The 26392-nt window shown below is 41.8% G+C and overlaps 3 protein-coding genes across 3 annotated transcripts in view; 1 reads left to right on the top strand and 2 right to left on the bottom strand.

The window, feature by feature from the left end:
- The window catches only part of cecr2 (CECR2 histone acetyl-lysine reader), a gene marked incomplete at its 5' end in the record, with an annotated part of 33944 nt that extends 21225 nt beyond the window's left edge, over window positions 1-12719 (bottom strand). Inside the window, one exon of the mRNA XM_080504279.1 lies at window positions 12600-12719. Within this exon, the coding sequence (XP_080360405.1) occupies window positions 12600-12719 (120 nt within the window). The remainder of the gene's footprint in view (window positions 1-12599) is intronic.
- A 3035-nt stretch (window positions 12720-15754) lies between these two features.
- On the top strand, window positions 15755-23337 carry slc25a18 (solute carrier family 25 member 18). The gene is made up of 10 exons (XM_080504934.1): window positions 15755-15882; window positions 16980-17351; window positions 17574-17696; window positions 18508-18563; window positions 18823-18913; window positions 19130-19245; window positions 19716-19905; window positions 20295-20467; window positions 21340-21415; window positions 21520-23337. Exons 2-10 carry the CDS (start codon window positions 17332-17334, stop codon window positions 21659-21661), a joined length of 987 nt encoding a protein of 328 aa, XP_080361060.1. The 5' UTR covers window positions 15755-15882; window positions 16980-17331; the 3' UTR covers window positions 21662-23337.
- A 97-nt stretch (window positions 23338-23434) lies between these two features.
- Window positions 23435-26392, bottom strand: part of atp6v1e1a (ATPase H+ transporting V1 subunit E1a) — a 3806-nt gene continuing 848 nt past the window's right edge. Inside the window, exons 4-9 of the mRNA XM_080504935.1 lie at window positions 25784-25850; window positions 25365-25454; window positions 25209-25277; window positions 25012-25106; window positions 24840-24927; window positions 23435-23734 (exon numbers count right to left, since the gene is read on the bottom strand). Coding sequence (XP_080361061.1) covers window positions 23672-23734; window positions 24840-24927; window positions 25012-25106; window positions 25209-25277; window positions 25365-25454; window positions 25784-25850 — 472 coding nt within the window. The 3' untranslated portion in view covers window positions 23435-23671. The remainder of the gene's footprint in view (window positions 23735-24839; window positions 24928-25011; window positions 25107-25208; window positions 25278-25364; window positions 25455-25783; window positions 25851-26392) is intronic.

Consider the following 26392-nt stretch of genomic DNA (forward strand, 5'->3'; position numbering starts at 1 on the left):
ACGTTCAAATGTATTCACAAATCAGAAAAGTCAGCTATTCCCATGTGCATGGTGATGATCATCAAAACAGCTTACAAAATGCTGTTGTACTTTTTATACATCTCAATATGCTCTGATGAACTTATGTCTGATCTTTTTGCTCAAAGACAAATAGATGAGAGAACCCTTGAGATCCAGGCAAATGGGACATTTTCAGGTTAGATAGCCTGCCATCACACCAAGAACTACTCTGTATATCCCAGTGGAAATCATTCACAAACTAACTCAAAAGACACAAAAAACACTTTTGCAAAATATCACTGTACATGTCTCAGCAGAATAAACAGAAGACTGCTTTACTTTGACTGCTTCAAATGAATGATCAATGGGACTTAACGATAAGAATGCCAGTTTGGTGGTAATCTTTAAAGAATATAAATCTTGAACCTAAACTGTCAGATTTATCACAGAGCTGCTGCAGCAAACAAAACATGCGATTCATTTCACAAACTGGGACAAAGATTGGAGGGTGAGTCAAGGCTTACTCAAAAGGTGTGTCATCACTTCAGTCCCTCTCTGGGCCTGGCTTGCAATCAGCAATTCACCCCGAAGGTATTTGCCACGTCTCTCCCCACACTCCCCTGCTGTTTCTCTCTCTGCATCTCTCGCTGGCTTAACCTCTTATTCCTGTCTACCACACCATTTTTCCTCCCCCTGTCCTGCTGCCCAGTGCTTGTGAGGGCCTCAGAGGCATTCTATTATTCCCCTGACAACACCCTTACTTCACTCTCCACCCCAGTCTTTTCCTTTCGGTCTTCCTTATCTCTGCTCTACCTCCACACAATTTCCCCACTCCACCCAATTGTAGGGCCCACTGTAACTGTGGACAGCTATATTGAGAGGTAGTGATTTTGAACCATTGTTAAGGAGGGGAAAATCAGAAAAATAAAAATGTAGATAGTATCGTTTGAGGTCTAATCTGTCCATGTACTCAATGGCAGTGTGAGAGATGACACCTGTGGCGACAACACGTCTTACCACTTGTCCCTTTACTCTTTTTCACAAGGCCCTGTAACACCTAATGTGCCTTCACGGACTACCATCATGAAATGGAAGCATTTCATCAGTGAAGAAACCAGCGCCTGCTTGCACATGACATAACTGAATCAAGCTGCTGAAGATATCAGAAATACATATGTTGTTTTTACATCTATTCAAAAGACAAGACAATTTAATGCAAAAGTTTGCTTGTACTTTTTTAATCTTTAGCTAACCCAAGACTGCATTGTTGCATACTTTGACTGATACGTGAAAGGCACACTTCCTCAAAAGACATACAGGCTAAAAAATAATGATATTAGTATTAATAGTACCCAATATCTAATCTGGTGTCAACGACTTATTTTCAAATGCGAAGGCTTTCCCAGAATTCTCTGTTCCTCAGCACCTGAAATTCTCCTGATGAAAAGACATGTCTCTGCAATTGCTCACACCTTCAATGCTTTGATCTTCTTCCAGGTAACTCCTTATTCAGACATGCATTGTGACAACTTCTGACTGAGTCAACGGGTGTCAAACTGGAATTACGACCCCCTGCCAAGCTTTGTTAAACATGACTCACAGGCTGAGTTGAATTCCATGGCTTTGATGACTATGATTCTCTGTTAGGACTGGAAGTGACTTTGTGATTGACATTTTATTGTCATTTAATTGACAAAGAGGCAGAAAATAAAAAAAAAGAGAGATAAGCTTGCGAGAAAGTATGCCCAACAGACAACAAGAGGGTAATCCAAAGATTACCCTCTGGTTGAACTTCAGTTATATTAAAAATATATAACACTGGGGAAGTTAAACCTGCTTTATGCTTAGTTTTGTGTAATTGCGTATTATATTGTGGATTAGAAGTAAAACATTTACTGGTACACTGCAGACTGGTGTTGGAGCTAAAGGGAACGACCAGAGATTAAGCAGTCACAGCTGTCCTACAAGAAAGGACCCAACAGAGGTTGACATTGTATTCAAAAACCTGCTGTATGATATGGTACCTATGACACTATTGGGACAAAACGCAAAGTTCATATTTTGTATGAGAATAACAGTGTTAAATGTTATGAAACACATGAATCAAGTGAGAGGAGCAGAAATGTAAAGACAAAACTGAAGCTTTAAAAAAAAAAAAAAATAGCCAAGAGACTTCTAGCAATGAGGAAAGCGTCTGCATTTGCAGGCAAACAAGAAATTAGCTTTTCCCCCCCGATGGATACTAATGGGGCCATCGTGTGTCCCAAAACATATCTGCAGATAGGAAAAAGTGAGATCATATTTGTGTGTTTGGCTAATACTAGTGAGAGAAAGAGAATATGAATGGGTTGCGACAAGATGTAGAGCAGTGTTTGCATCAGCGGCTTCAAGGTTGTAGCAGATCCACAGAGCCTGTAGTATCAGGGGGTTGGCCTCTCTGGCTACCCTCATCGCAGAGACTTTCCATGCCACTGCCGTTAACAGCTCCTCCGGGGTCTATATCACCAACAGTTGGAGGATGTGTGCATGGATAGCTTGAGGGGGAAGGGAGGCCTGTTTGTTGTGTAAAGGCTCTTCTCTTCCTCTCATATGCTTCTTTCTTTATTTCTTCCTCCCCCACCCCCTCCCACTTTCAACTCACACATGGTTCCTCCAGGAGCCATCATCTGACAACACCCTCCACCCCCACACGTAACCACCTCCTGCCACATGACAAACATGCACACACAGTCGTAAAACCACAGGAAAACGCCTTCGCATCCTCAGGATGTACGGTTCATCTGATCAGAGGAAAGCATCAGCATCCCTCAGTTTGTTGCCAGATGCATCAAAACAAGAGCTTGTCAGCTGATTCGCCTGCGCAGTAAGCCCTAATTTACAAACTGTGTGCTTTGGCCAGTGTGAAAAGTTGTATCCTCAACGTCAACATTCCTGCTCTACCCCCCCGAGGCATTCAAATGAAAGGAGCCTGCAGGTACTTACAATTTGTTCATGGAAATGTGCAAACAGTAAAAAAAGACTACAGGTTGTTCTACATGAGCTGAGGCACAATACGAAAACAGTGACAAACACGAAATACAGCTCACACTCTTCACAAGTGTCACGTTAGTTTCAACTTTCAGCCCAGTTTTATTATAGTGTCACTGCTGGGGCCAGGTGGGGCAGGTGGCAGGGGAAGAGGAGGTGGTGAGGGACGACCATCGGATAAATCCTTCCGGAGCCAGGCTCATCCCAGACAGATGGGAGACCCTTTGCCTTGGACTGGTTCATTGACTATGTGGGTAAGGAACATTAAGCACAGGAGATGGGAGGCCACCCAGCACAGCAGAGCCTCACACACTTTCACGGTCAGCTTTAAGGAAACTAAATCATCAACTTCCTTGTATAAAACTGAACTTCCTGATTCAGATAATGTCGCAGTGGATGGACATGCTCATGCATACACACTGAGGGACTGACCAGTGCAACTGTGTAAGGCAAAGGTCATCTGAAATAAAGCCCAACTTATGACTGATTGCCCCCCCAATCATATATTCTGCACTGATATTTTACTAATATGGCCATTGGCTATAAACTTAGCATTGTTTTGAAATGCCATATTTAACAAAAGACACCAGGAGACACAGCACTGCGACTTGCTGCCTTAATCTCTTTGAAGTCAGCTCACTGTGTCAAGGTCCTGACATTCCCAAACGACATTGTAATAGATCCCAAGGCACTCTGACCATGTTCACACAACATTAGCCCTTGCATGAGATAACCCAGCCCCCCCCCCCCCCCCCAATTCATTTAAATGCAACCACCCTGTAATCAAAACTGGTGTCGAGGCAGTGGGAGAATTTGTATGTATGTGCATGGAAATGTGGAGGGAGGAATGAGTATCATAGTATATATGACAGTGGTGGGAGTCACTTAACTGTCAATTAGATGTACAAATGTGTTCAGTTTATTAAGTCAAGTGTGACAATATTTTCATTTTATAATTGGAAACTGGTGCAGTTGATAGGACTTCAACTTCCACAGATGGGATACGCCCAAACTGATGAAACTTGTTGCATTTTTAACAAGGAATAAAACACTGTGGACACTGTGCACACAACAGCAGAGACCTGTTGTGCCCTTTGGCCTGTGGTGGCTTGGATAAGCTGAAGCCTCCCACAATGTTGGAGCCTATCCCAGACCGTTTTTTTTCTTCAGAAAATGGATTAAGGGATGGATATATAAATTGTGTACAGCTTTAGTCTATTTCATTTGCTCACAAACTCTGCATGTGTGGGTGTTCAGCACTGTTTAAGACTGACAAAAACCAACATGAATGACCTCGAGGAAAGCTACAGCAACTGACCAAAGAAAAAGTTACCGTCTTGCGGGCAGATATACTGTTTACACAACATCTGAGTGTAATATCTTGAAACACTAACACCCACTTTGGAAATTCCAACATACACTATGACTGCTCTTAAAAATAAACATTTATATTTGCATCAGTCAACATGTGAAAAACAAACGATGTAAAATGTGTACATTGTGCTTTAAATATTCAGAACATGTCGACCAGAAGTCTTTATTTGAATTTTGGCCTCGTGCAGCCGAAGTTGTTCCTCCAAGACTGTGCCAGTTTGCGCCCCATGAAACCCTGCAAATAAAAGCTCTCCTTCCAAGTTTTCTTTTGCCAACTCAGTATTTGTCTGAAAAAACTTCACAGATATTTGGAAGAAAATCCCCTAAAGTTGATTTGATCTTTGGGTAGTTCCTAATGCTTTCCTTACCTAGTGTCTTTCTCCACTATGATGTTACAACACATCTCCATCATGCTAGCCTCCACTCTATGAAGCTCCATCACAAACACTTCACAAAAGTGGCACAGCAGAATCTCAAAAGCTAAACACATACACCCCAGTTGATGAAAGCTGGTTTGGTGATCTCATCATGCAATCTCGCTTTAAAGTTTTCTCATCCCTGCTTCACAACAACTGCAAAGATACAGGATGAAAAAGCAAAACCGAAGGGATGCAGCTCCAGACTGGAGACAGAGAGAAGGAACCATGGGGAGCTTCAACAATGGAGCTGGCAGAAAAAAACAGTGTATGTGCCCCTCTACCTCCCCCCCCTGAGCACACACTCCCCATGTGAAACCATCTGATGCATGTACTGCTGCTCTCACTTGTCAATCACAACTGGGGGAGGGGCACCTGCTTCTTACAAAGCCCCCCTCGCAGTGCATTCTAGAGGGGGCATTAAAAAAGACGTGCAAAAAGGTTCTTGATCTCTGAGTGGTACTCATGGAGTGTGAAAAAGTTTTGAAGGCATTATGTGGAGCCTGATCTGGAAGGGAAAATGTCAGAGGTTGGTGTGTATAAGGCTGTAAGAAGGGCTGAGCTAGGGATGTGCCAGTGGGTGGGACAGAGGGAATAGAAAGGGAAGGGGATGCAAGGGATAAATTAAATGTTAGAGATGTGAGATGAGAATGGATCATTGTTGATTTGTGTGGTGGCTGAATTCACCTCTTTGGAAATAACAAAGGAGGGAAAGGCGGCTTGATGTTCACACTGACTGGTGACATTCATTGCTGATAGTTTAGTGATCCCTGTTCAGGGACACAACAAATACACTTGTTCTCCTTAGAAAAATCCACCGTTTTCCTCTTCACTTTTTATGCCAGTGATGTCTTGCCACACTTCAGCCTAACCATGTTTGTTACAGATGTACAAGCAGCTCCTTTGATGCCAGATTGGCAACATTATCAGTGTGTAGTTGCAGTTATAATGTACAAAAAAATCTATCTGAAGTTGGGCCATGATGAAGCGACACTTAAGCCTCCATCATATCCCCCCCCCCCTCCCCCGTTAATCCATTTGCTTTCAAGACAACAGAAACAAGGACATGCTCACAGGCAGTCTGCTCTCACTTATTTACCAGATCTAATAGGACTAAATCTTGTTTTACAATCACAGTGGGCGCTTTTCAAAAAAACACTGGAGCCCCCCCCTCCACAAAACGACCGCGGTGGCAGCAACTAGCACCCAGTCTGAGTGAAGAGCCTCCACCCTCCAGGGGGAACGGAAAGAAAGAACCACCATCTGGGGTTTAGTCATGGTGATGCCAGGGGCTGGGGCGCCCTGACAGGGAGACGACTGGGGCTGGAGAAAGGGATGGGGCAGAGGGGCTGTCGCTGGGTACGTGACAGAGGTACAAGGGATAGTAATCACAAATGCAGATATGAAAAGGTAAAGAGAGAGGCCAGATGCATAATTTGAGAGGTTGTTTTGGCGAGAAGCTGCCTGACATAAGTAGAGAATGGATTAGAGGAGCGACTGAATTGCAATCAGTTTGTACTTGGTCTCATGAAAGAGCAGAACAGACCGCAATCAGATCTTTCACACCCCTGCAAACTTCGTCGGGGTTGCTTTGTTACCATTTTCAGCACAAGTTTGAAACACAAATCAACACAGCAACAACAACCCTCTTCTATAATTGTTGTGGTGAGCTCAAGTGTGTGCTTCCCATGAATATCACCGGCAAAAAAAGAAACAAAAAGAAAAAACACCCATTAACTGACGACCCCTTCTTCCTTTACAAAAGATTCTCATCATATCAGCATCAAAACTGCTAACATGCTGAGATGTTTGGCATCACTTAGCAGCTCGAGCAACACATTCAGGACAGCAGCAGCAGAGAACATGTCTTTGTGTCAATGTGGGGTGTGTTTAGAGACGAGGAGCACTTTGGAAATGCTCAGAGCTTGGTGGCTGTAGTTGTGTATGTAAACTAGAGAAAAATGAACTCAGTGTCTGACAGGTTGGGTTGTGGCTTAACTCATGCAAAAACACGATGAAGACATGACATGAGCTGAACAATGTGCTCAGATGGAAGTCAGTCTGACCTTAATAAAGACACTGAGTGGACATAATATTCACGTCAAAAAAGCTGGATACGACACATACTTTGATGTCAAGTGTGAAAGGATGAAAGCTTGGCAAGACATTTGATGCACAACCATAGAAGCTAACAACGCATCCATTCACGCGGACAACAGGTGTGGTCATGTTGGCAAATACTGATGAAATGAACATCTCAAACTATTAACAATAATAGTGGTGTGCATTGTTCTTCAATAACCGGTGCAACAAAACAAACTGGAAAGCACAGTTGGTGTACGGTTTGCGCACACCTACATAAGCTTCTAACGCAATATAATTTGAAGTGAAAACACCTAGGCAGGAGGACTGTAGGCAAGAGAGTATTAAAAGCTCAGGGTATATTGAGAAACGGACTTTTGCAACTTTAAAAAACATTTTGGCTGTGATTAAATCAATGAAAACATGCACAGCACTGCGTTTCTCTCGAGCTAATCAGGCCCTGAAATGAGTGGAAATGCTAAATCACTGGTCCCATGCACAGACATAATTGTATGTAGTGAACCCACTTCCTCCATGGCTTTATGACAGTCATCATAAAGGCCTGGGCTCTGATGCAATCTAGCAATTGAAGATGCAGTTTGGATAAGGAACGGGTTTAGTTTTGATTTTTATATATATATATCTCTGAGTTACAATGAGAAAAAGGAAGAAAAAAAACCTACTGTACTTCACCAGCAAAGTGCTTCACTTGTGGCCATCATCCACAAATCAAATACAATCAAACTCAAATCCGTCAATTGCACGGTTGCTAATCAATCTAATTAGATCCTTAAAAGTCTATCTGGTTCAAAATAAGTTTCAATGATTTTTGCAAAATCGGACATGATAAAAAAGCAATGATTCAATTGTTACGTATATGCAACAGCCACGCATACAATTTAAGCATGGACAGGTATGCCATGGTTTTAAAGTGGTGATAAATTATCTGCTTAATGTTTTAGTAATATAAATCACTCCTGTGATGATAGCTCAGGCGCTGCACCCATTTCAATCAGGACAAACAGGTCTAATCTTCAATCGTTTGGTGTTAAAACGATGACACCATGGCAGAGAGTACTTCCTGCTCAAAAGATTATTCAACAAGATTAAAAAATAGGGTACTTCAGTTAAAGTGGTACATAATGTTTTCGATTCAGAATTTAACAAGAATTCGGCGACGTTAATATACATATTAAACATCAGGGGAGAAAAACTTTGAACATAAAACATTTAAGACTAATTGTGGGACATGTAAGAGCAATCCTGTGTAATTTATTTTATATTATAACCAAAACGAACTATGGCATGGGAAGTACGAGATTAAATTCTTTCATACGATGACAGGCCGTTGATAAAGATACAAGAAATAAAAGCGTGACAGACTGCCAAGCAGGGTGCCAGCAGACCACGGACTGACAAGAGGACAAGAACAGAGGTCCTTGGCATGAAGGACCATGTCTGGCAATGAGGATGGAGCAACAGAAGCCTGCAGTGTCTGCTGGCTGGAGGATTTCAGGCATCATTTCACAGAGACGAAGCCAAGAAACTCGGCATAAGCCACAGAGACAAAAAGCCAGGCAAAGTGGTCAGCCATGTTGACCCTGGGCTGCCTTAGTGCAGATCATACTAATGTGCTTTCACTTCCTCGCTGCCTTGCGCTCCATCTCGAGGACACTTTTCTCTACTTTTCTATTCCCTCCCACTCAAGCTTACTTTGCGCTCCATCTCTCCCACTCAACTCCCTCACCCACACACACAGACACACACACACACACCATATACATACAGCCTTTTCTTTCCAGCTTGCTTCCTGTAACAGAGGAAAGTGGAAACCAGTGACAGTGAAGTGTATCAGCCCACGGACAATGTGCAAGGGGCTGTTTTGTAAGGCCAGCCAAGGAAACTGGGGGTTGACTCCATTATCACTACCCAGCACCGTAAAAAGAAAAGAGCTGCAACAACTGAACTGCAGCAACACTACCCAAGTGGATCGCAGAGTTTGTTATGGTAGCACTTTCACGAGGGCCTCACAAAACACAAGATCTTATATGTGGAATTTATGACTGAAGTACCCATTATGACCCAAAGAAACAGGTGTTTGAGGAACGGTATATAGCAGGGCTTGCATATGAGATGTTTTGATAGGGCTGGCTGTATATATCTTCCCAGCATCAGATTGTCACCCATTTCACGTCAAAATTCATAGTTTTCAGAAGAAAAAGAGTGGAAAGGCTTTTCACCCCTCTATTCAAGCACTTGGATCCAAACAATTTGTAATGTTTAATGTTCACAATCCAATACAAACCGATCAATGACCACTTTGAAGGAAATGTCTCGTCGTCAATAACCAGCGTGTACAATTTTATTTTTCAATAAACAAATAAATAAACAGAAAGTGGTGTGCTGGTCATAGCGAGAATGCCACTAGGACAACCTAATTCAAGCTTCATGCATTTCTAATTAGTGAATCTAAATTGCTTGTAAGTGTGCATCTGTCCTGGCAACCTGTGTAGTGTAAAGAGCAATTCACCCATAGTAAAGAAGAACCAGCTTGAGTGCTCCACAACCTGTAGTTTTATAAAGTGATAAAATATAGTTTTTTTTAACAAAGCTATAGATAACACAGATCTGTCGAGATGGGATGGATGGCTCAATACCTACAAGCAATGTCATGCAGAGGTACCTAGTTCATACTGACCCCTGCCCACTGAAGACGCGCAGTAGCAAAGATGGACACAGGATAACAGCAACTATGTCCACAATGAATGACTGATAGGGTTAAGAAAGTAAAGAACGTAATTGAGTAAACTCACTCAACACATCACCCTCCATCATGTCTGATGACATGGCAGGAGCTCTTTGCCCCTTTATGAACAAAAGTCAAATGTAATTATTATTTATGCAACCATAAGTACCTCATTAATTTTCAGCACCCCTGACAAAACAAGCCCAGACAGAAGGGAGAGGTAAGTGATAATGTGCCGAAATGCCTACATTTGCTGAGAGTGCCCTGGCCAGCTTGTCTTGTTGCCGCAATGTAGCGTTCAGCAAAACAAACCTGTCTGCTTGACAAGTTTCCCCTTATTTCTACAACACAAAGTCCTCCAAGAGTAAACACGGTGGAACCAAAGGTCCAAACAGCACAAGTCAGGCTGAATGTTTGAGTAAGCAGTGCAGCACAACTGTAGCAAAATAACATGAACAAGTCCAATCAGGGAGGACTGTGCTAAAATCATTTCTAAAGATCCCCATCTTCAAAGTGCAGAAACTTTGCTGAGAGGCTCAAGGCCAGCATTTAACAATTTGATTGTTTTGATTTCGACCGAATAATCGTTTGTAATGTGTGAAACTCTTTCTCCCCATAAGCCCACTTTAGATAGTAAATGGTAGGGGGCACATAGAGGTCACCCTACACAAGGCCAAGCGCTATGCAGACTTGTTGCCAAAACGAGTAGCTTGCAGCTTTGAAAGATGCCATGAAAACGACGAAAATAAAATATCAAAACCACAGTAATACAATGCTACAGGTAGGTTAATTGAAAAGCAATGATCAAGAAAGAAACTGACAAAACCCATTTCTGATGATTTATTGTGAACACACATTAACCTTAACCTGGTTGGAAGAGGTGAAACGGTGGCATAAAAATAGAATTTGACATGCATTCTTTTCTATTCTTGCTTCAAGCTTCAAACACAATGTGTAATGATGTGTTCATTACTATAGTTTGTAAGCAGGTAAGTCCTACTGGATAAAAATCACATTCCCATCAAGTTCCAAGTGGGCTTTGACAAAACTCAATGGTCACTGTTCAAGCTTGTAAAAGAGAACACATTGGTTATTGTTGAGGGCAACTGAGCAGTTAGAATAATTTTATGTTCCAGTAAGATGGAAATCATTCAAACAGACAAGAAGACAACAAATGTGTAACGAAATGAGAGGCAACAGGAGGTTTGCTTCCAATGTCCTCACATAAAAAAAAAGCTTAAATTGAAGGTCCAGCACACGTGGTGGAGCTATGTTTTCATTAAACGACACATACAATGAACTAGCTTTGAATTCACAACCTATTAATATATAAGCATCTACAGTTCTACACACAACTACTATGAAGTTGTGACATTCAATGGCGTTGCATCTGATTTAGATGTCACAGTATAAAAATAATGTACACATTAAAATATACACCAGAATTAATCTGATGGGGCGCAGCCACAACTGTGCTCTGTTCATTTGTACATTTAAAACAGCTTCATTCACCGAGTGTAACAACAGCAACATCCTCCTGGTAAAAATGAAAGGCTCAGGCCATGTTTAGACTACACAAACACTTGTAAAGTTAAAATTAGAAGGCTCGACCAGTCAAATCCCTGGATATACATAACTCCTTCTCAGCTTCGAGGTAATGATGGAATAAGTACAACCCCAGTCCTCGGGGAGGGGGAACAAAGCAAAGGCACAACATTTTCAACTTTCATGTAAACTGGGCGCAACGCGATCCCCCATCTGGCTCGCACTTCGTTTAACAACAAAGCCCGATGCGTACGTGTTTCTCTCCTGAAGGGGGTGGGGATGGATGGGCGGCTGACTGATGGAGACTGTTGATGCGTGATGTTGACCTCACCAGTTTCTTTTAAAGGTGCAATCATTCCTCGAAGAGCTAAAAACCACCTTCATTAAACCTGATGTAACGTTGATTCGGAGGCGCACGTTTGACTTTGCAAGCATTTCAAACGAAAGGAAATCGTCTCGAATAGAGTAATAAAAGTTCAATTGTGTCACAGTACTGTGATAAAGGCAGTTGGGATATCAAACGGGGGGCTTCCACCTTGATGATTTAATGTAGCCGATTTTTTTATCTGTGTAAATAAACGCTTTTAACCCTCGTTTCTTGATCCAAAATGGGACTTGGGCGAGCAAACAATGCCTCAACAGCATCTGCGTCCCTATGGCTACCCCAAGCCAGATGGCTTTCCGAGACAATAAACTCAAACCTCAAGCCGTGAACTTAACTTCATCATACAAGGGGGGAAAAAAGAAAAACAAACTAAAAACATCGTGGCATGGCTCACACCAGTAGCTTATTTTATTGCACGAGTTCGGCCACAAACATCCAATATTACTCAGTACAATTTCTATCATGTTCTAAGAATATAAACTTGATTCAACGATTTAATCCGAACGGGCTATCTCAGATTAAGTTATATTTGAGCGGTGGGCAGAGGGGGTGTAAATAATCACACACAGTAGTCGCTCGCAAACATAAACACGACGCCGAGAAAAATGAAAACAAACGAGAGGCACATGGTGGAAGAGGAGCTCTATCTAAAGTTACGACGATCCAAGAGAGCCTCAGTGCAATATGTAATAATTACACCTGGTCACACAACTGGGTCGAAGGTTGTTCGGTTTTTTTTTTTTCTTCTCCCAAGTAAATTTTCAACTTTTAAGACTAACGACTACCCTTCACAGCTAACCTTAGCTTAGCTTAACGAGCTCGCGACCTTAAAAGGGACCGGCGGTTAGTCACCGTCCGGCACGAGAACTCCACGGAACAGCTAAGCTGGTTAACCGCGCAACTAGTTACACCGGCTTGGCGCTAAGACACGCCGCACACCAAACAAAAAGCTGACACAAACAACTTTTCATTTCCGCAAGCAAACACATTAGAATCACTTTCGAGAGCCGTGGCTTTAATTTACCTCTATTTCAAAGTCGGGAAGGTTGAACGCCGTCCTGAACAGCGAGCAGAAGTGGGCTATGGCGGGGACTTCCCACCAGGACTGGACCTCTTCCACAGAAACTGTACATCCCAGGGACATTTTCGGGCCGGAAGAGTTGTGTAGCGTTTAGTTCTCACATTAGAAAGTAGTTTCTCCAGCGATTTATGACGACTCCGTAACATTACAAAGAGGGAGAAAGTTGCAAACGCCGTCCTGTCGGGATAGTTGCCATTGCGACCCGGGGAGCGATACAATCTGTTTCAATCAGAGTCTCACCGGAGCTGAACAGATGGGAAGGGTCATACCATCCAGCATAAAACAGGGGTGGTTCACTTCACTTAGCGCTGTGTTTTTAACTATATTTGCACACACGTTCTCCATAAACTGTCAATATATAATTATTTACACTAATAATGACTCATCAATTATAATATGTATAATCAATTTTTCAGTTTTTTAATATTGACAAAAGGTCTATTTTCAAACTCACCCAACTATGTGACAATGCGCCCGGTGTTTAAAGGGAACTACTATGGCCGATAAATGAGTACAAACTTAAGTTAAAGCAGGTATAACTCAGGTATCAGAGTTTGATTTAATCCCAAATTTAGTTCTAATTATACTTGGCACATTTTACTCAACCATTTCCTAATTTCTAAGGAAAAGGAAGCTACGCTTGTTTTGGGTTTTTTTCCACCACACGCATAAACAATGTATTTACTTGAAACAACACATTCGAAACTAGCTTAAAGTATCATTCAGATCATTATCAAGAGATGGACTAGTTCCCCTGGTGTATTGATCTTCCGTAAACAACTCGGCAGTGGAAGTCTGAATACACGACACAGGGGCTCCCCCCATCGCAATGGTTAAAATAGTGCAGCAATTAAAGAGTGATCGAGTGAGGAATATTAGGGCTTTTTTTCCCCCAGATGTAACCAATTGGATATCCGTGCACATATTTTTTTCAGAAAGCCTCCTTATATTTTATTTTGATTTTTGAAACAGTACACAGTAGACGCTACACAACAAAATATATTTTAAAAGTCGGTTTAGATTGCAACCATTGAGTTCTCGTCTGCAACACACCACTTCGACCTGAAGGTGGTGCCAGAGGAACACTTTCAATTTCCCAGCATCATTACAATCAAATCTTAGCCGAGTACAACGGATTTGCCTGGGATAGGTACCATTTGTCAATCTGTTAGTTTGAGTTTTAATTGTCCTTTACTGTCTTCCCGAGGGGAGAACCATGGCAAGACACCTTTTCCACAGCATCTGCAGAAGAACATTAGCACCTCACTGGGAATTGTTTTGCAGGATCCTCCTTGAGGTAGAGGTGGTTCTCCAAGTTACATTCTCACCCGGATTCAGAAACACATGCACATATTGCACATAATATATAGTAGACATGTCACGAGTGATTCTCATTGTAAAGTCTCTTTCTCCAATAGACATAAAGTTCACTCTGGTTGTCATGTTGTTACAAGCCAAAGGTCATTCTCATTGTTTCAAAGTAGAACTAATGGCTTTTTCCAGTAACACTGTTCACTGGCAACAACCAAACGGAAAGAAAAGCCATTTCTTTAGCAACATAATTTCAATGAAACATCACTGCAACAGAGATAATGGCAGGTGAAAATTACAAATACATTTAAAGTTTCAACTGGTCATGAATCACCCATTCAAATTTGCTTAATTTATAACAGCATATTTACTTCTAGCTTATAAAGACAATATACAAATGTTAGTCCAATGTAAACAGCTTAAAATTTAGTCCAATGAACCAATCAACATATTCAAAATCAGCTTCTGCAGGTAGTGGGACAGAAAAAAAAGTGGGTTAATGGAACTACATCTGGTAATAAAGTCTATGCATGTTCTCATTTGTCCAGGTTGGAGGCATCTCAGAGCACTTGAATCTGGTCGGTAGTGGTAAGTCACAGCAGCTGGAGTCAAGTCACCTCTGTTTGGACCACCTGTGAGCAGGGGCTGTTGTTACATAAACAATGTATTATAACTTTGTACAACCTGTTGCACCACTATTGCACAAAATATTAAACATTAGTTGATATAAAACGCAGTCACACAGTCAGATGAATATATTCAATTCTACTTTATTGAACACACAAAACAATTTTAACACTATATTAAATACATGTATATTTTTTGTGATACTACACAGACAAACATTTTGTTTTACCTGAGCCTTTCTGTTATGGGGCATTTGTGTGAGCTTTATACAACATATTATGTTGTCAAAAGGACTATGTCCTTTACACCGCACAATGAATAGACATTTTTAGACAGCATATTTGTTTGTTATTTCTAAAGCTGACAAGCCTTCAGATTTCAACCTGTAATATTTCATTGCTTTGGACAAATCTTAAGGGCTTTGTCCTTATCCACACAGTGGCCCAGCTTCCAACACTTGTGGTTTGAAACAAAACCTGAGTGTCTTTTAAGGAAGGTTAATATTACTCTGCTATCAACATCCCGGGCAAAAAACATTTGTCAATTCCCTTAAAAAATAATAGCAAAGATGTGACCAAGAGTATTTATGAACAACCCTCACGCAAGAAAACATGATCTGTTTTGATGGATTTTTTTCTGCTGAGAAGTGAAAGGGTCATCGATGATAACAGTTTTTCCATCAAGATCAATATATATGTCAATCAATTCCCATGAAAAACATAGTTTAAGGGCAATTGGTTCCTGTAGTGACCATGTGTGCCTTTTGTGGAGGTCCTTACATAATGTTTCTGCTTTATTTTAATCTTTCTATTCTTTCCCATTGGGAGAGAGTCTCAAACACAACATTGGACACTACTACCAGTAGTGATTGGAAGTCTGTGAACCTTTCCGGCATTAGGGGAGTATGGAGGTATTATGTAATGCCAGGGATGTTGAATAGGGAGCTCATTACTAATGGGGAGGATGTTCTTTTTCCGGTTATATTAGTGAGACAATAAAACACGGTGGTCGTAATTGTGAGTATTTGAAGTATTTGGTATGTGTGTGTTGTAATTCCAAAAAAAGAGTCCATGTGGAGTTGTTTCAGTGCAGAGTTAAGTTGCTGGGGCTGTGTCACCGGGAGAGGGAGGGACTTAGGCAGCAGGACAATGCTGGTGTTTGTGCAACGGCCCCTGAGTGGCGGCTGGCTCTCTCAGATCGCTCTCGCTTGGCTACCATTGCTGCATGCATTGTTGAGGTGAAAGGAAAGTGGACAGCTTGATCCTGCCTGTGGGATGCATCGACAGAGGTAAGACTGCTATTCCCCACTGCTATGTCTCTGTGATGTGGGTTTTTTTTTTTTTTTTTAAAGCTGTCTCATGAGGCTTGAAGTCTAGGAGCTGGGATCTTATGTGCAATTTTAGGGGAAGCTGGAGGTGGCTTGGGGTGAGCCACTCTTCTCTGTGTTTTGGCAGGGTCACTACAGTGTGTGAATGGAGCTGAAAGAGGGTTTCTCAGAAAGGGGCTCAGTGAAAGGCATGTGTAGAATGTGACTAGGATCCAGCATTGGAAAAAGACAGAGTAGAGAAACAGAAAAAAAAGAGACACTTTGATATGAAATTACAACGGGGATGGGGGATAGTATCCCGAGGGATAGAAAGTTCAAGTCAAGAGGACGGAGAAGGAAAAACTGATCGTTTCAGTTACACTCAGTGGAGAAGACAGGCAAGGATAGAGTGAAGCTTTACAGTGGTAAAAATAGAGACGAGAATGGAGGTGGAGAGATTAAGAGAGAGATTAATTAGGGAGCTGAGGGACGAGGGAAGTCAGGAAGGGAAAAGGCAGGAAAAGAAAGGATGAAACAGAACACAGACGGGACCTTTGTCGACAGTTTGAACAAAAACTGCTTCATCTTTAAAACTTCTTAAAAACAGACGACAAACCGCTGTAAGACCAGAATCAAAGAAAAGCTATCAGACTCTTTTTCCATTCCCCTTTCAAATCTCTTTTATCAACTCCCAGTAATTGCTGAATGGACAAAGCATAAAAAGAACACAGATAAGCCCCTCATTTTCAATTCGGCCCTCCTCGCTAGATCAAATACTCTTATCCCTTTTAGCTGACAGATTATCGAGACTCAAGATGTTCTGTGTCGGTGTGGTAGCCCCCGGATATTCTCCTATTCACATTTTATGAATAACTACATCTGGACTTTATGAAACCTGAAATTCAGCGAGGTGTGCCGATCCCTCATCATAGAACAAATCCTCTCGCTATTATATGAAACCATTGTAAAAGTCTGCTGTGCAAACCCCCTCCCCTCCCCCCCAAAAAATGGAAAAGCTTTCACTTGTGTGCTTCAGAGGTACATAATCCACGCTAACTGTATGTGTTTTGTGTTTCCAGACAGTGGGAGACAGATCAGGTTTTGGCGTGAAGCACAACAGAAGCAGAAAGGCTGGCCACAAGACACACAGACTCAACGCCGGTGGTTTTGGCCTCGACAGAACTGAGGCCGTCCACCTCTGTCGTACCGGGGTGGGGTCGGGAAGGCGGGTCATCTCCACCGTATTAGAAGCAGCAGCCGTGAAGCTGTGTTTGTGGCGCTGGGCGGGCCAGAGTGAGCGACCTGTGGCGGCCGGCCAAAGTGTGGTCGGAGAGAGAGGAAGGGGAAGAGGAGGAAGCCAAAGGTGGGGAGGAGTGAGTGGAGCAGGAGGAGTAGTAGTGGGCCTGAGTGTGGAGCCCAAATTCCAGCAGGATGGGGGAGAAGAAAGTTAGGTAAGTGTCGCCACCTTGTTTGTTTGGCTTAATAATTAGCAGCGGTGTCGATCGTTCACGTTCTCATCGTGCGTCGTCAGTTAAAGCAACTCTCCGTGCGCCCAATTTATTGACATCTCTGTCCATGAATGGACGCGTCCTTTGCTCGGCCCTCCTTGGCGACTACGTGTAATTGGGTCTGTGCCTGCATGTGTGCGTGTGTCTATGTTGATCCTTTCGCAGTCTCCCTGCTAAGCTGATTAATGGGGGCGTGGCAGGCCTGGTTGGTGTGACATGTGTATTTCCTATTGACCTGGCCAAGACCCGCCTACAGAATCAGCAGGGCATCCAAGTCTACAAAGGAATGTGAGTAAAGTCTTCCCCTGGACAGAGTGAATGTGCTACTGCGATCGAGCCGTCACGTATGGTGATGATGGGGCACGCACAAAATCCTTTGACCAAAAAAATTGTCTTTGTTTTGTGAGCTTGAAAATGTTTTGGTTTTTTTTTGTATTGGATTAATTATCTGATGTACAGAATTGTTTTGCAGATGTAAATACATTGCATTGCAAATATAAAGAAAAGTTAGGTCAAACTATAAACGTTTTCCCAAATGACTCATGTCCGCCTGGTTATAAACAGTCTTCTGGTTAGCACAGTTCACATATTTCTCTTCTGAATCACTGAGGGTGGTGATCAAAACAAGATTTTCCCATTTTTGCACTCATGTGATTTCATACAAAAGTCAGTTGAAATTGTCTGTTTTGGTGAGCGGCCTTAGTAACTGTGGCCCATCTTCACTGATTTCATTCATAAACAGTGACATTAGTTCTTTTAAAGCTTTCAGTATTCCGTTTGGCAATCTGCAACAAAGTTTAAATTATGAGAGACTCATTCTGTGTCCTTAAAAGACACCATGACTCTCAAGCTTGAACTGCAAACATGTGGCTTGAATCTAGTTTCCTGGAATATTTAGGTGTAGCCAAACTGCTCGGCAGTCTGTGGTTTTCCACTGCCAGTTTAAAGGAGGAAAAAAAAAAAAAAGCTTGGAAAATTCAGCCCATTCAAAGCACAGTAACAGTAACAAGCTTAGTTATGTAGTCAGGACCAAACTAAAAGAAATTTTTAAATACAATTTTAAAACATCCTTATTTTTTGGTTATTTTTGTCTTTAAAGGTTCGATTGTTTGGCAAAAACGGTCCGCTCGGAGGGCTATTTTGGATGCTACAGAGGTAATCTTTGCATTCCTAAGCTCTTTGGTCAACAACTCTACCACTGCAAATGTAATCTCGCCACCTACGCTGTTGTTGTGTCCCCCCCCCCCCCCCTCCCCCATGAGCCTTAAATCTTTTTATCATGATAACTTGTGTCTACTACCATTAGTCAGCCGTGATGGTGAGCCTTAAGCTGCCGTTTGGGTTAGTTCTATTTGTGTATCTCGGTGGAAACGTGTGTGTCACTCTCATTAGCCTTGTTTGTCCTCCTCATCAGGTGCAGCAGTGAACCTCACGCTCGTCACACCAGAAAAAGCTATTAAACTTGCAGCCAATGATGTGTTCCGGCAGAAGCTCTCCAAGGATGGGTAATCGCATTTTTTTTGTCCCTCGCATGTTCAGTGAATTATGACGTACACCTGATCATCTCCCCGAACAGTAACTCCTGCAATTCATTTGTTCATTATACAAATAAGAATATTTGTAACTAGATTCCTTTTAAACATGAAAAAAAAAAAAAATTTGTGTTTGCATCATACATCCTTGCAAATAAAAGAAAAAAATAACCTGCTCTTGTGTTCAAGACATCTGCCCCTGTGGGGGGAGGTACTGGCCGGTTGTGGGGCTGGAACTTGTCAAGTAGTGGTCACCACGCCCATGGAGATGCTCAAGATCCAGCTGCAAGATGCTGGAAGACTCGGTGAGTCATCCACAGAGACAGATGACTGAGTGAACTCGCATTAGCTCTGAGACCATTCTGTCAGGGAGAGTTCGTCGTAAAACATGCATAATGCACCTATTTTTAGGATATTTCACTCGAAGGTTTCATTAAAATTGGCTTTATGTTGAGGTTGTAGTCATGTTCAGTAGCATTTGTTTGATTTTAGTGAAAATCTAGGCCTTTTCATCAGGTACACACTGCACAACAACAAAGAAACGGTTTACATTTAAAAGGTCATGTCACTATTTCATTGGTGGATTAAAGGATAGATTGTTTCGGGTTTATAAAGACAGTTTGAATACATGAAAAACCAACTTTACAGACTGTCCATACATGTGAATTATAAAAACCTCAACAGTTGATAGCCAACTCTCCTTTCGTAATTACAAATAACCACTGCAGGATTTTGTGCATTTTCCATCGTGAGACGGCCTGTATTTCTCCACTAGCCGCACAAAGACCTGTGCCGGCTCCAGCTCAGGCTGCAGCTCCTGGTCCAGCGCCATCATTGGTGTCCCCGCCTCCACAAGCCAGGCCAACCCCCCCTCAGCGGCCCTCGGCCACAGGCATCACTGTGGAGCTGCTGAAAACTCGCGGCCTGGCTGGCCTCTACAGAGGGGCAGGAGCCACCTTAATGAGGTGAGCACAACTAAATAGAATACTCACTCACCCACTTTCTTTTTTAGTTTTAGTTCTAGCATGAAGGCGTTCACTTTCCATGATAGTTTATCATTGCCTACTTCCTTCAGTCAGAAAACAGCGAGAGGCGTTCATGATTTGTCTGCTTGAGCCCGGGCTCTCTCTAAACACTTCTTTAATGAGTTGGAATCAGATTGCATAACTCGTACTGTACATATTGCATTTCCTGACTTCTCTGCTAATCAACACTGATCAATAGATTCCTGCAGCGATGTCTGGCCGTTATCCTGCAGTTCATCCGGTCGATGCCTCAAACCTAATCCCACTTGTAGTTGCAAAGTATTCATGATACTGTATAATAGTTTTTTATTTGTATTTTTTTGTTGCAGAGATGTCCCTTTCTCAATGATTTACTTCCCACTGTTTGCCAACCTCAATGCGCTGGGCCGGGAAAGCGTCGGCGGCCAGGCGGACGTGCAGGCCCGGGCACCGTTCTGGCAGTCTTTCATTGCAGGCTGCTCTGCCGGGTCAGTGGCGGCGGTGGCGGTGACACCGCTGGACGGTGAGTGGGCCGAACTAACTGCTGAAATGTGAACGGTGCCTTCATCTAATCCAACCCACAGCAGATAGACACACTCTCCTTAGTGTTGTAATACTTCATTTCAACGGCAACCACTGAAGTTTGAGTGAAATATTATTTTTGTTTAAAAGTTGCTTGCAAATCCAGGGAATTTTAACTTTTCCCAGCTTGGTTCACAAATTTAAAACAAAAAATTAGTAATCTATAAAAAGATATCTGTACAAATGTCTTCACAGATGGCTATTGGTAACACATACAGCTAATCTGAATATTTGATAAAAACCAAGTTTCAATGTTCAATGCCATCAGGAAGGAACAGAAAATAAGTCACGTAAATAAGGATGATATTTTTTTGACCATGTCATAGCATTGTATTAAACGAAAACATTTTTCATTTACTTTTAATTAATAATGTACCCAATAATATCAATATAACACTCAGTATACTTGAATACTACCAATTCAATTTATGGTACTTGTAATAATGTCTCAATTACATAGGCAGAATTATTTTAGAAGTCAAATCGATAAATAAGAATTCAATTAACTAGTATAAGCAGATGATTGTTTAATTAACATGTATTATAATAAACAATAAATATGAGACATTTACTCCAGGATCCACAAAAAGGTCTTTTATATTTTATGTGTTTACGAGTCGATTCATGAAGATAGTTTGGTTTCCTGCATTCCTCATTTATTATCCAACATAGAACAGAAAGTCAATCTAAGAGTCAGCAGTTAGTTTAAACATTGAAGTAATTATGATCAAACTAAAAGGTAACTTAGACTCATTTGGGTTTTTTTTTTTAACTGAAAGTGAAGTAATGATTCCTCGTCTTCAACATCCACAGTAATAAAGACCCGTCTGCAGACCTTGCAGAAAGGCGAGGGTGAAGACACATACAGAGGAATTGTTGACTGCACAAGGTGAGACCACAGCCCACGACTGAAGCCTTTCCGTCTATCCACTGGTGTAAACAGCTCAGCAGCCGTTTCTTTTCCCCTTTTCTTGTCTCGTCCGTGATTTGCAGGCGCATCATGACGCGAGAGGGCCCATCAGCATTCCTGAAGGGAGCGACTTGTCGCGCTTTAGTCATCGCGCCTCTTTTCGGCATTGCACAGGTCGTCTACTTCCTCGGGGTCGGGGAGATGGTGCTCGGTTTCATGGGATAGCAAGTGCTTTCGTTTTTTGCGCCTGTACAGATATTATGCTGCTTTTGTTCTGCAGTGAGTGAACGAATGAGACAAGTGAGTGAGCAGGTGAATGCAGAGCGAAGGGGGGGGGGGGATAATGGGGCTTGCAATCCACTAACCAAAGGAAGTGCACTGGTCTGAGTTAAACGAGAGGCTCCATTTACTAACATGTGGACTGCTGGGTTCACACTAATCATTTTTCTCTAGGGTGTAGCAGGGTTCTTTAGGTTACACAAGGTCCTGGAAATGCGTGCAACTCTTGTGTGTGTGTGTGTGTGTGTGTGTGTGTGTGTGTGTGTGTGTGTGTGTGTGTGTGTGTGTGTGTGTGTGTGTGTGTCCCAAGCCGTCGGAGCAATCGGTGCACAGACAACTCATCCACGGCTTATCATTTCAGCATCATTGATTTGAAGGATTCCAAAGTACATTTGACACATTTGGAAGGATTATTAGGTATACTTGACACAAAAACATGATAGTGTATTACGGTAAACGTACTTGTTCAATTGTTTTACCATTAAGAGAATGGTAAACAGACAGAAACAAAGCCATATGATATGACAACTAAAGATACATGGACATATATTAGATATATGAAAAAATATATATATAAAATATCTATCAGAGAAAACAATATGTAAAAGTATGTTGTACGGGATTCATTTTCTCAAAAAGAATTCTGAAATCTCATCTGTGTGCGAGTCGTCCTACAATGCTGGGCGTTCGCTGCAACATGTCCCGTGTCATTCACCTGGTTGTTGTACATCATTTGAGTCTGCCTACCGATTCGGCTGAAAATGAAACGTCTTTGGTCAGCCTCGTCATCGAACGCCGACTGACAAGAGCCGATACTGGGCGTTTTGTCTGGACTTCATAAGATTGAAGAAGAAGCTCCACTCCCCTGTTTGCCTACCCCCCCCCCCCCCAAACGCATTTCTCCCGCCGCATCTCGACGCTTTGAGTTGTAATCGGTGAACCGGGTGGCGCGGCCTGTCAGGGCCTCTGAGGTTAAAGTTAATCTGACGGTAATGCTTTAATCCCCGTATTAGCATACAATACACCCCTAACACACGGCTCGCTTCCTGCTCAGAGGCCACAGGTGAAGCCGTTACTATCTCACAGACTTCCGCTTCTCCGCAGCTTACCGGCAGTTTAGAGAAAGAAAGAAAGAAAGAAAGACAAACAACTCACTGTGAGATGCCTTGGGATGATTTTACTGCTCAGTAACGGTTTTAGAATATGTTGCTTCAAACTGTGTGCGCGCACAATAACTAAAATACTTGCTATTAAAGCCTTATCACTGCTGATAGTCTCCGGGGCGTCGGAACTCGAAAGTCTTACACGGATTCCAGTGGAACTGTGGAGGTGAAATATTGTTTCGGTACTTCAGTCCAACTTAGCAAAGCGACAATTATGTTTGACCCAAGAGGGAGTATGGCACCTTGTACTGCCAATTGTTTGCCATTACTGAAGCCCACTGGGTGGCACTAAAAACTTCTTCTTCTTGTTCTTCTTTGTATTTTTTACATTTTTGATGCAAGACACATTTTTATGTGGTTAGCGTTCGTAGGCTACTACTTTCTTCTCATTGTAGAGTGAACATTAGCCTGAGTAAAGTGTTTGTTTTACAAGCTGTAAATAAAAATATCCAATGCTGACTTTTCTGTGTTTTGTCTTTCTTTTCTTTTTTATTGACTCAAACCTTTGCTGAGCATCCTTTTCAACACAAACACATTCATACAGTGGGTTTGGTTTTTTTTGTAACTAAAATGAGCATCTTTGGTTCATTCAAATGCAACAAACAATTGACCTAAAAGAGCTTTAAAAGAAATTAAAATGCCCCTGAGATATAAAGAAGCCTGAATACAATGTAGAGAGTGGTAAAAAAAATTTTTTTTTAAGTTAATTGTCTGTCATTTAATTCACAATGATGCCCTGTGGTCACCTTAAATACTCCATCTGTGTCGCCGCGCTTCTCTTGAAGATCCGACACTAATCCAGAAACTTGCGGTTGGGGTTGGCACCAAACAGGCTCCCTCTGATTTCAGGCATCATCTGTCAGTGGGGAAGGTCAGGCCACAGAAAGTACAAGAAACACAACAGTGGAACATCAATCAATGTGATTAAAAAAAAAAAAAAATTGACCTGGTAAGAAAGTACCTCTCAGAAAATATGACGCTTCAATACTTACCTTACTATATTAAAAGATTGATGCAATCTATGGATTAAAGTCATGTCTGATTACAATCCCTGACTTCAGGTGGAACACAAACACAGGTTTCACAACAGCACAGCACTCTAAATCACAGATCCACCAAAGAATGGTTAGAAAATAAAAGAGGACTTTTCTTTAAAAACAACAACAACAACAAAAATATGAGTCCTGACTGAAGCCTCACTGAAAACATTTGGAAAAAGCTGTCATCTCAGACTGCAGGGAACAAAAACTTCTGCAAACTTAAACAAAAAAGCTGCACAACAATGGAGTAGTGGCAGACTGCCAGGGGAAGACAAAGGAGTGAAAAAGCTTCTGATTGGACATTTAATTTAATACATTCCGGTTGTGCAAAACAGGGCAAAGTACGATAAGTAGTAAAGATCGTCGCCTTTTTGTGGAGTTTCACAGGACATAATATTTTAACTAGGGCAGTGCATCCTGACAGATGTTTAATTTAACTATATGCATTTTTTTTTTTTTTTAATCAAACAGTATAAATAATTTTCCCTTTTTTTGTACCTCTCAGATAATTTATCCAACTAGTAATTATTAAACCTCAATACCTCTGAGGTCCCTAGGACGAGTCTTAAGTTTCTTACTTTATTTATTCTCTTTTTTATGTCTCTCTTAAATCACTTAGTCTCGATGCATTTCCTTGTAAAGCTCTATGAGTTGCCTCGAATGATACCTATAGAAAAACATTTGCCTTTCGTATCGACTGCTTTGATTAATACAAAATTATAAGAATGCTTAAAGAAAAATCCCAAACAAGCACCTCCAACATGAATGACCATAAGCACATAATTATTTTAAATGATATGCTGAGTAAATAATAATAATTGGGGAGGGTGAGGGCATTGCAGCAGTGGAGGAAAGCCATGTGGCCTGTACTGCCCTCTACAGGCAAATAGTGCAAAGTGCAGTTCAAGTGATGAACTCTACCTGTTGTGCTATAAGGTCCATCCTGCTCTCCAAAGTGTTGCTGACCTTGATCTTCCCATTGTCGTTGTATAATTCCACCCCTCCACTGCTATTAAAACACAGGGAGCAGGAGATCGACACATCAGAGAAGCTCTTACGATAAAAGTTGATTAGAAAGTCCATTAAAACTTACATTTCAGATGGGAGAAAGCGTTCCTGATCAATTTTGACGGCTATGTTGCTCTTGACTGCCTCTTTGTAGACGGGGATGCTCTTATCCACCGCAGCCTGCCAGGTGAGAAAAATCGGCAGCGCCAAACAATCAGCAATCGTGCAAGAAACAAAAGAGGCAGGCTTTTCTTTAAATGAGCTGCCGTGCGACCTCCCCACCTGAACAACTTCGACGTCCTGCCGTCGGCACCGGATGGTGACTTTTGGCTCCAGCAGTCGGTAAAACCCCTCAAGAGAAAACAGCGAAATGCACTTCAAGCACACAAAGAAACCAAGTCGAGTGATGACTCAGTTTCCCAGCGGCGGAGCTCTCACCTGAAGCACCAGACCCTCCAAAAGCATAGAGTACTTTGCAGGGTCCGTAGCAATTTCTGCAAGTCTCTGACGGGCCTCATTCAAGAGCTCCTGAGACGGGGGAAAAAAAACATGGAAGAAAAGTCACAGGTTGTTTTAATTTGAAGCCATACATTTTTATCTCAGGGTTCCTCCTGCTTGTTTGTGAGACGCATGAGACAGGCAGTTACACAAATATTATTTACTTTCTCCTCAGCTCTATTGCCTAAGTAAATATGCCTTCACTTCTGCTGCAGTGGGAACGCACACATGCACAACTAAAAAAGGAGTAACCGCTGAAGTTAGACTGTGCACAAACCAGAGCAAACAATTGATCATGACAACGGTAATGCATTTGTGTCCCGAGATTCAAAACGGTGCGTCATTTTAATTTGTCTAACCGTGATCATGTCATCTCGGGCCTTCAGCACCTTGAGCCTCGCCTGGTTCATCAGGTTGGACATCTGGCTGTGAGAAGGGAATTCTTTGCTTGAGTATTTTTGTGCATTGTATGCTCTTTTATAATAAGAATTTTATTAGGTCATTTGAAATTGAGATGTAATGATAGACACATGGACATACTCAGAGATTTAAATAAAAAAAAGACTCAAGAAGGAAACCGATAGAAATTAAAAATGTATTACTTAAAAATACCCTCATGAGTCATTGTTAGGTGCGATTACATTTTTTCATTTCAACATTTTCAAATCAGATCCAAGAGACTACATATTAGGTTTCCAAAATAAGCCATCACCAAGTGAAAAGCGAAGGCTTCAAAACATCAACAGCAGCAATTGTATAGATTCCTGTATTGTAACGTCACAAAACCAATTCAAACAAAGAAGTAAATCATCTGATATCCAGTGGAGAACGCTTTTCCCTCACATTTGTGTTTATGAATCTCCTTTCAATTCCTCCAGAATCAAATACATGCAGTCATTCCAAGGCCCTTCTACAGAGAAAAACCCAACAATTCCACGTGAGCAAATATAGCAGTCAGTGGAAAGGGG

The sequence above is a fragment of the Blennius ocellaris genome (assembly GCF_963422515.1).
Source record: "Blennius ocellaris genome assembly, chromosome: 11".
Taxonomy (NCBI): Eukaryota; Metazoa; Chordata; class Actinopteri; order Blenniiformes; family Blenniidae; genus Blennius; species Blennius ocellaris.

What these genes read in the sequence shown, in the direction of transcription:
- slc25a18 (XM_080504934.1), top strand. Translation starts at nt 17,332, where the DNA reads ATGGGGGAGAAGAAAGTTAG. An exon ending in GCAGGAGCCACCTTAATGAG is followed by an intron (nt 19,906 to 20,294) that starts GTGAGCACAACT and finishes TTTTTGTTGCAG; the next exon opens with AGATGTCCCTTTCTCAATGA. An exon ending in GGAATTGTTGACTGCACAAG is followed by an intron (nt 21,416 to 21,519) that starts GTGAGACCACAG and finishes CGTGATTTGCAG; the next exon opens with GCGCATCATGACGCGAGAGG.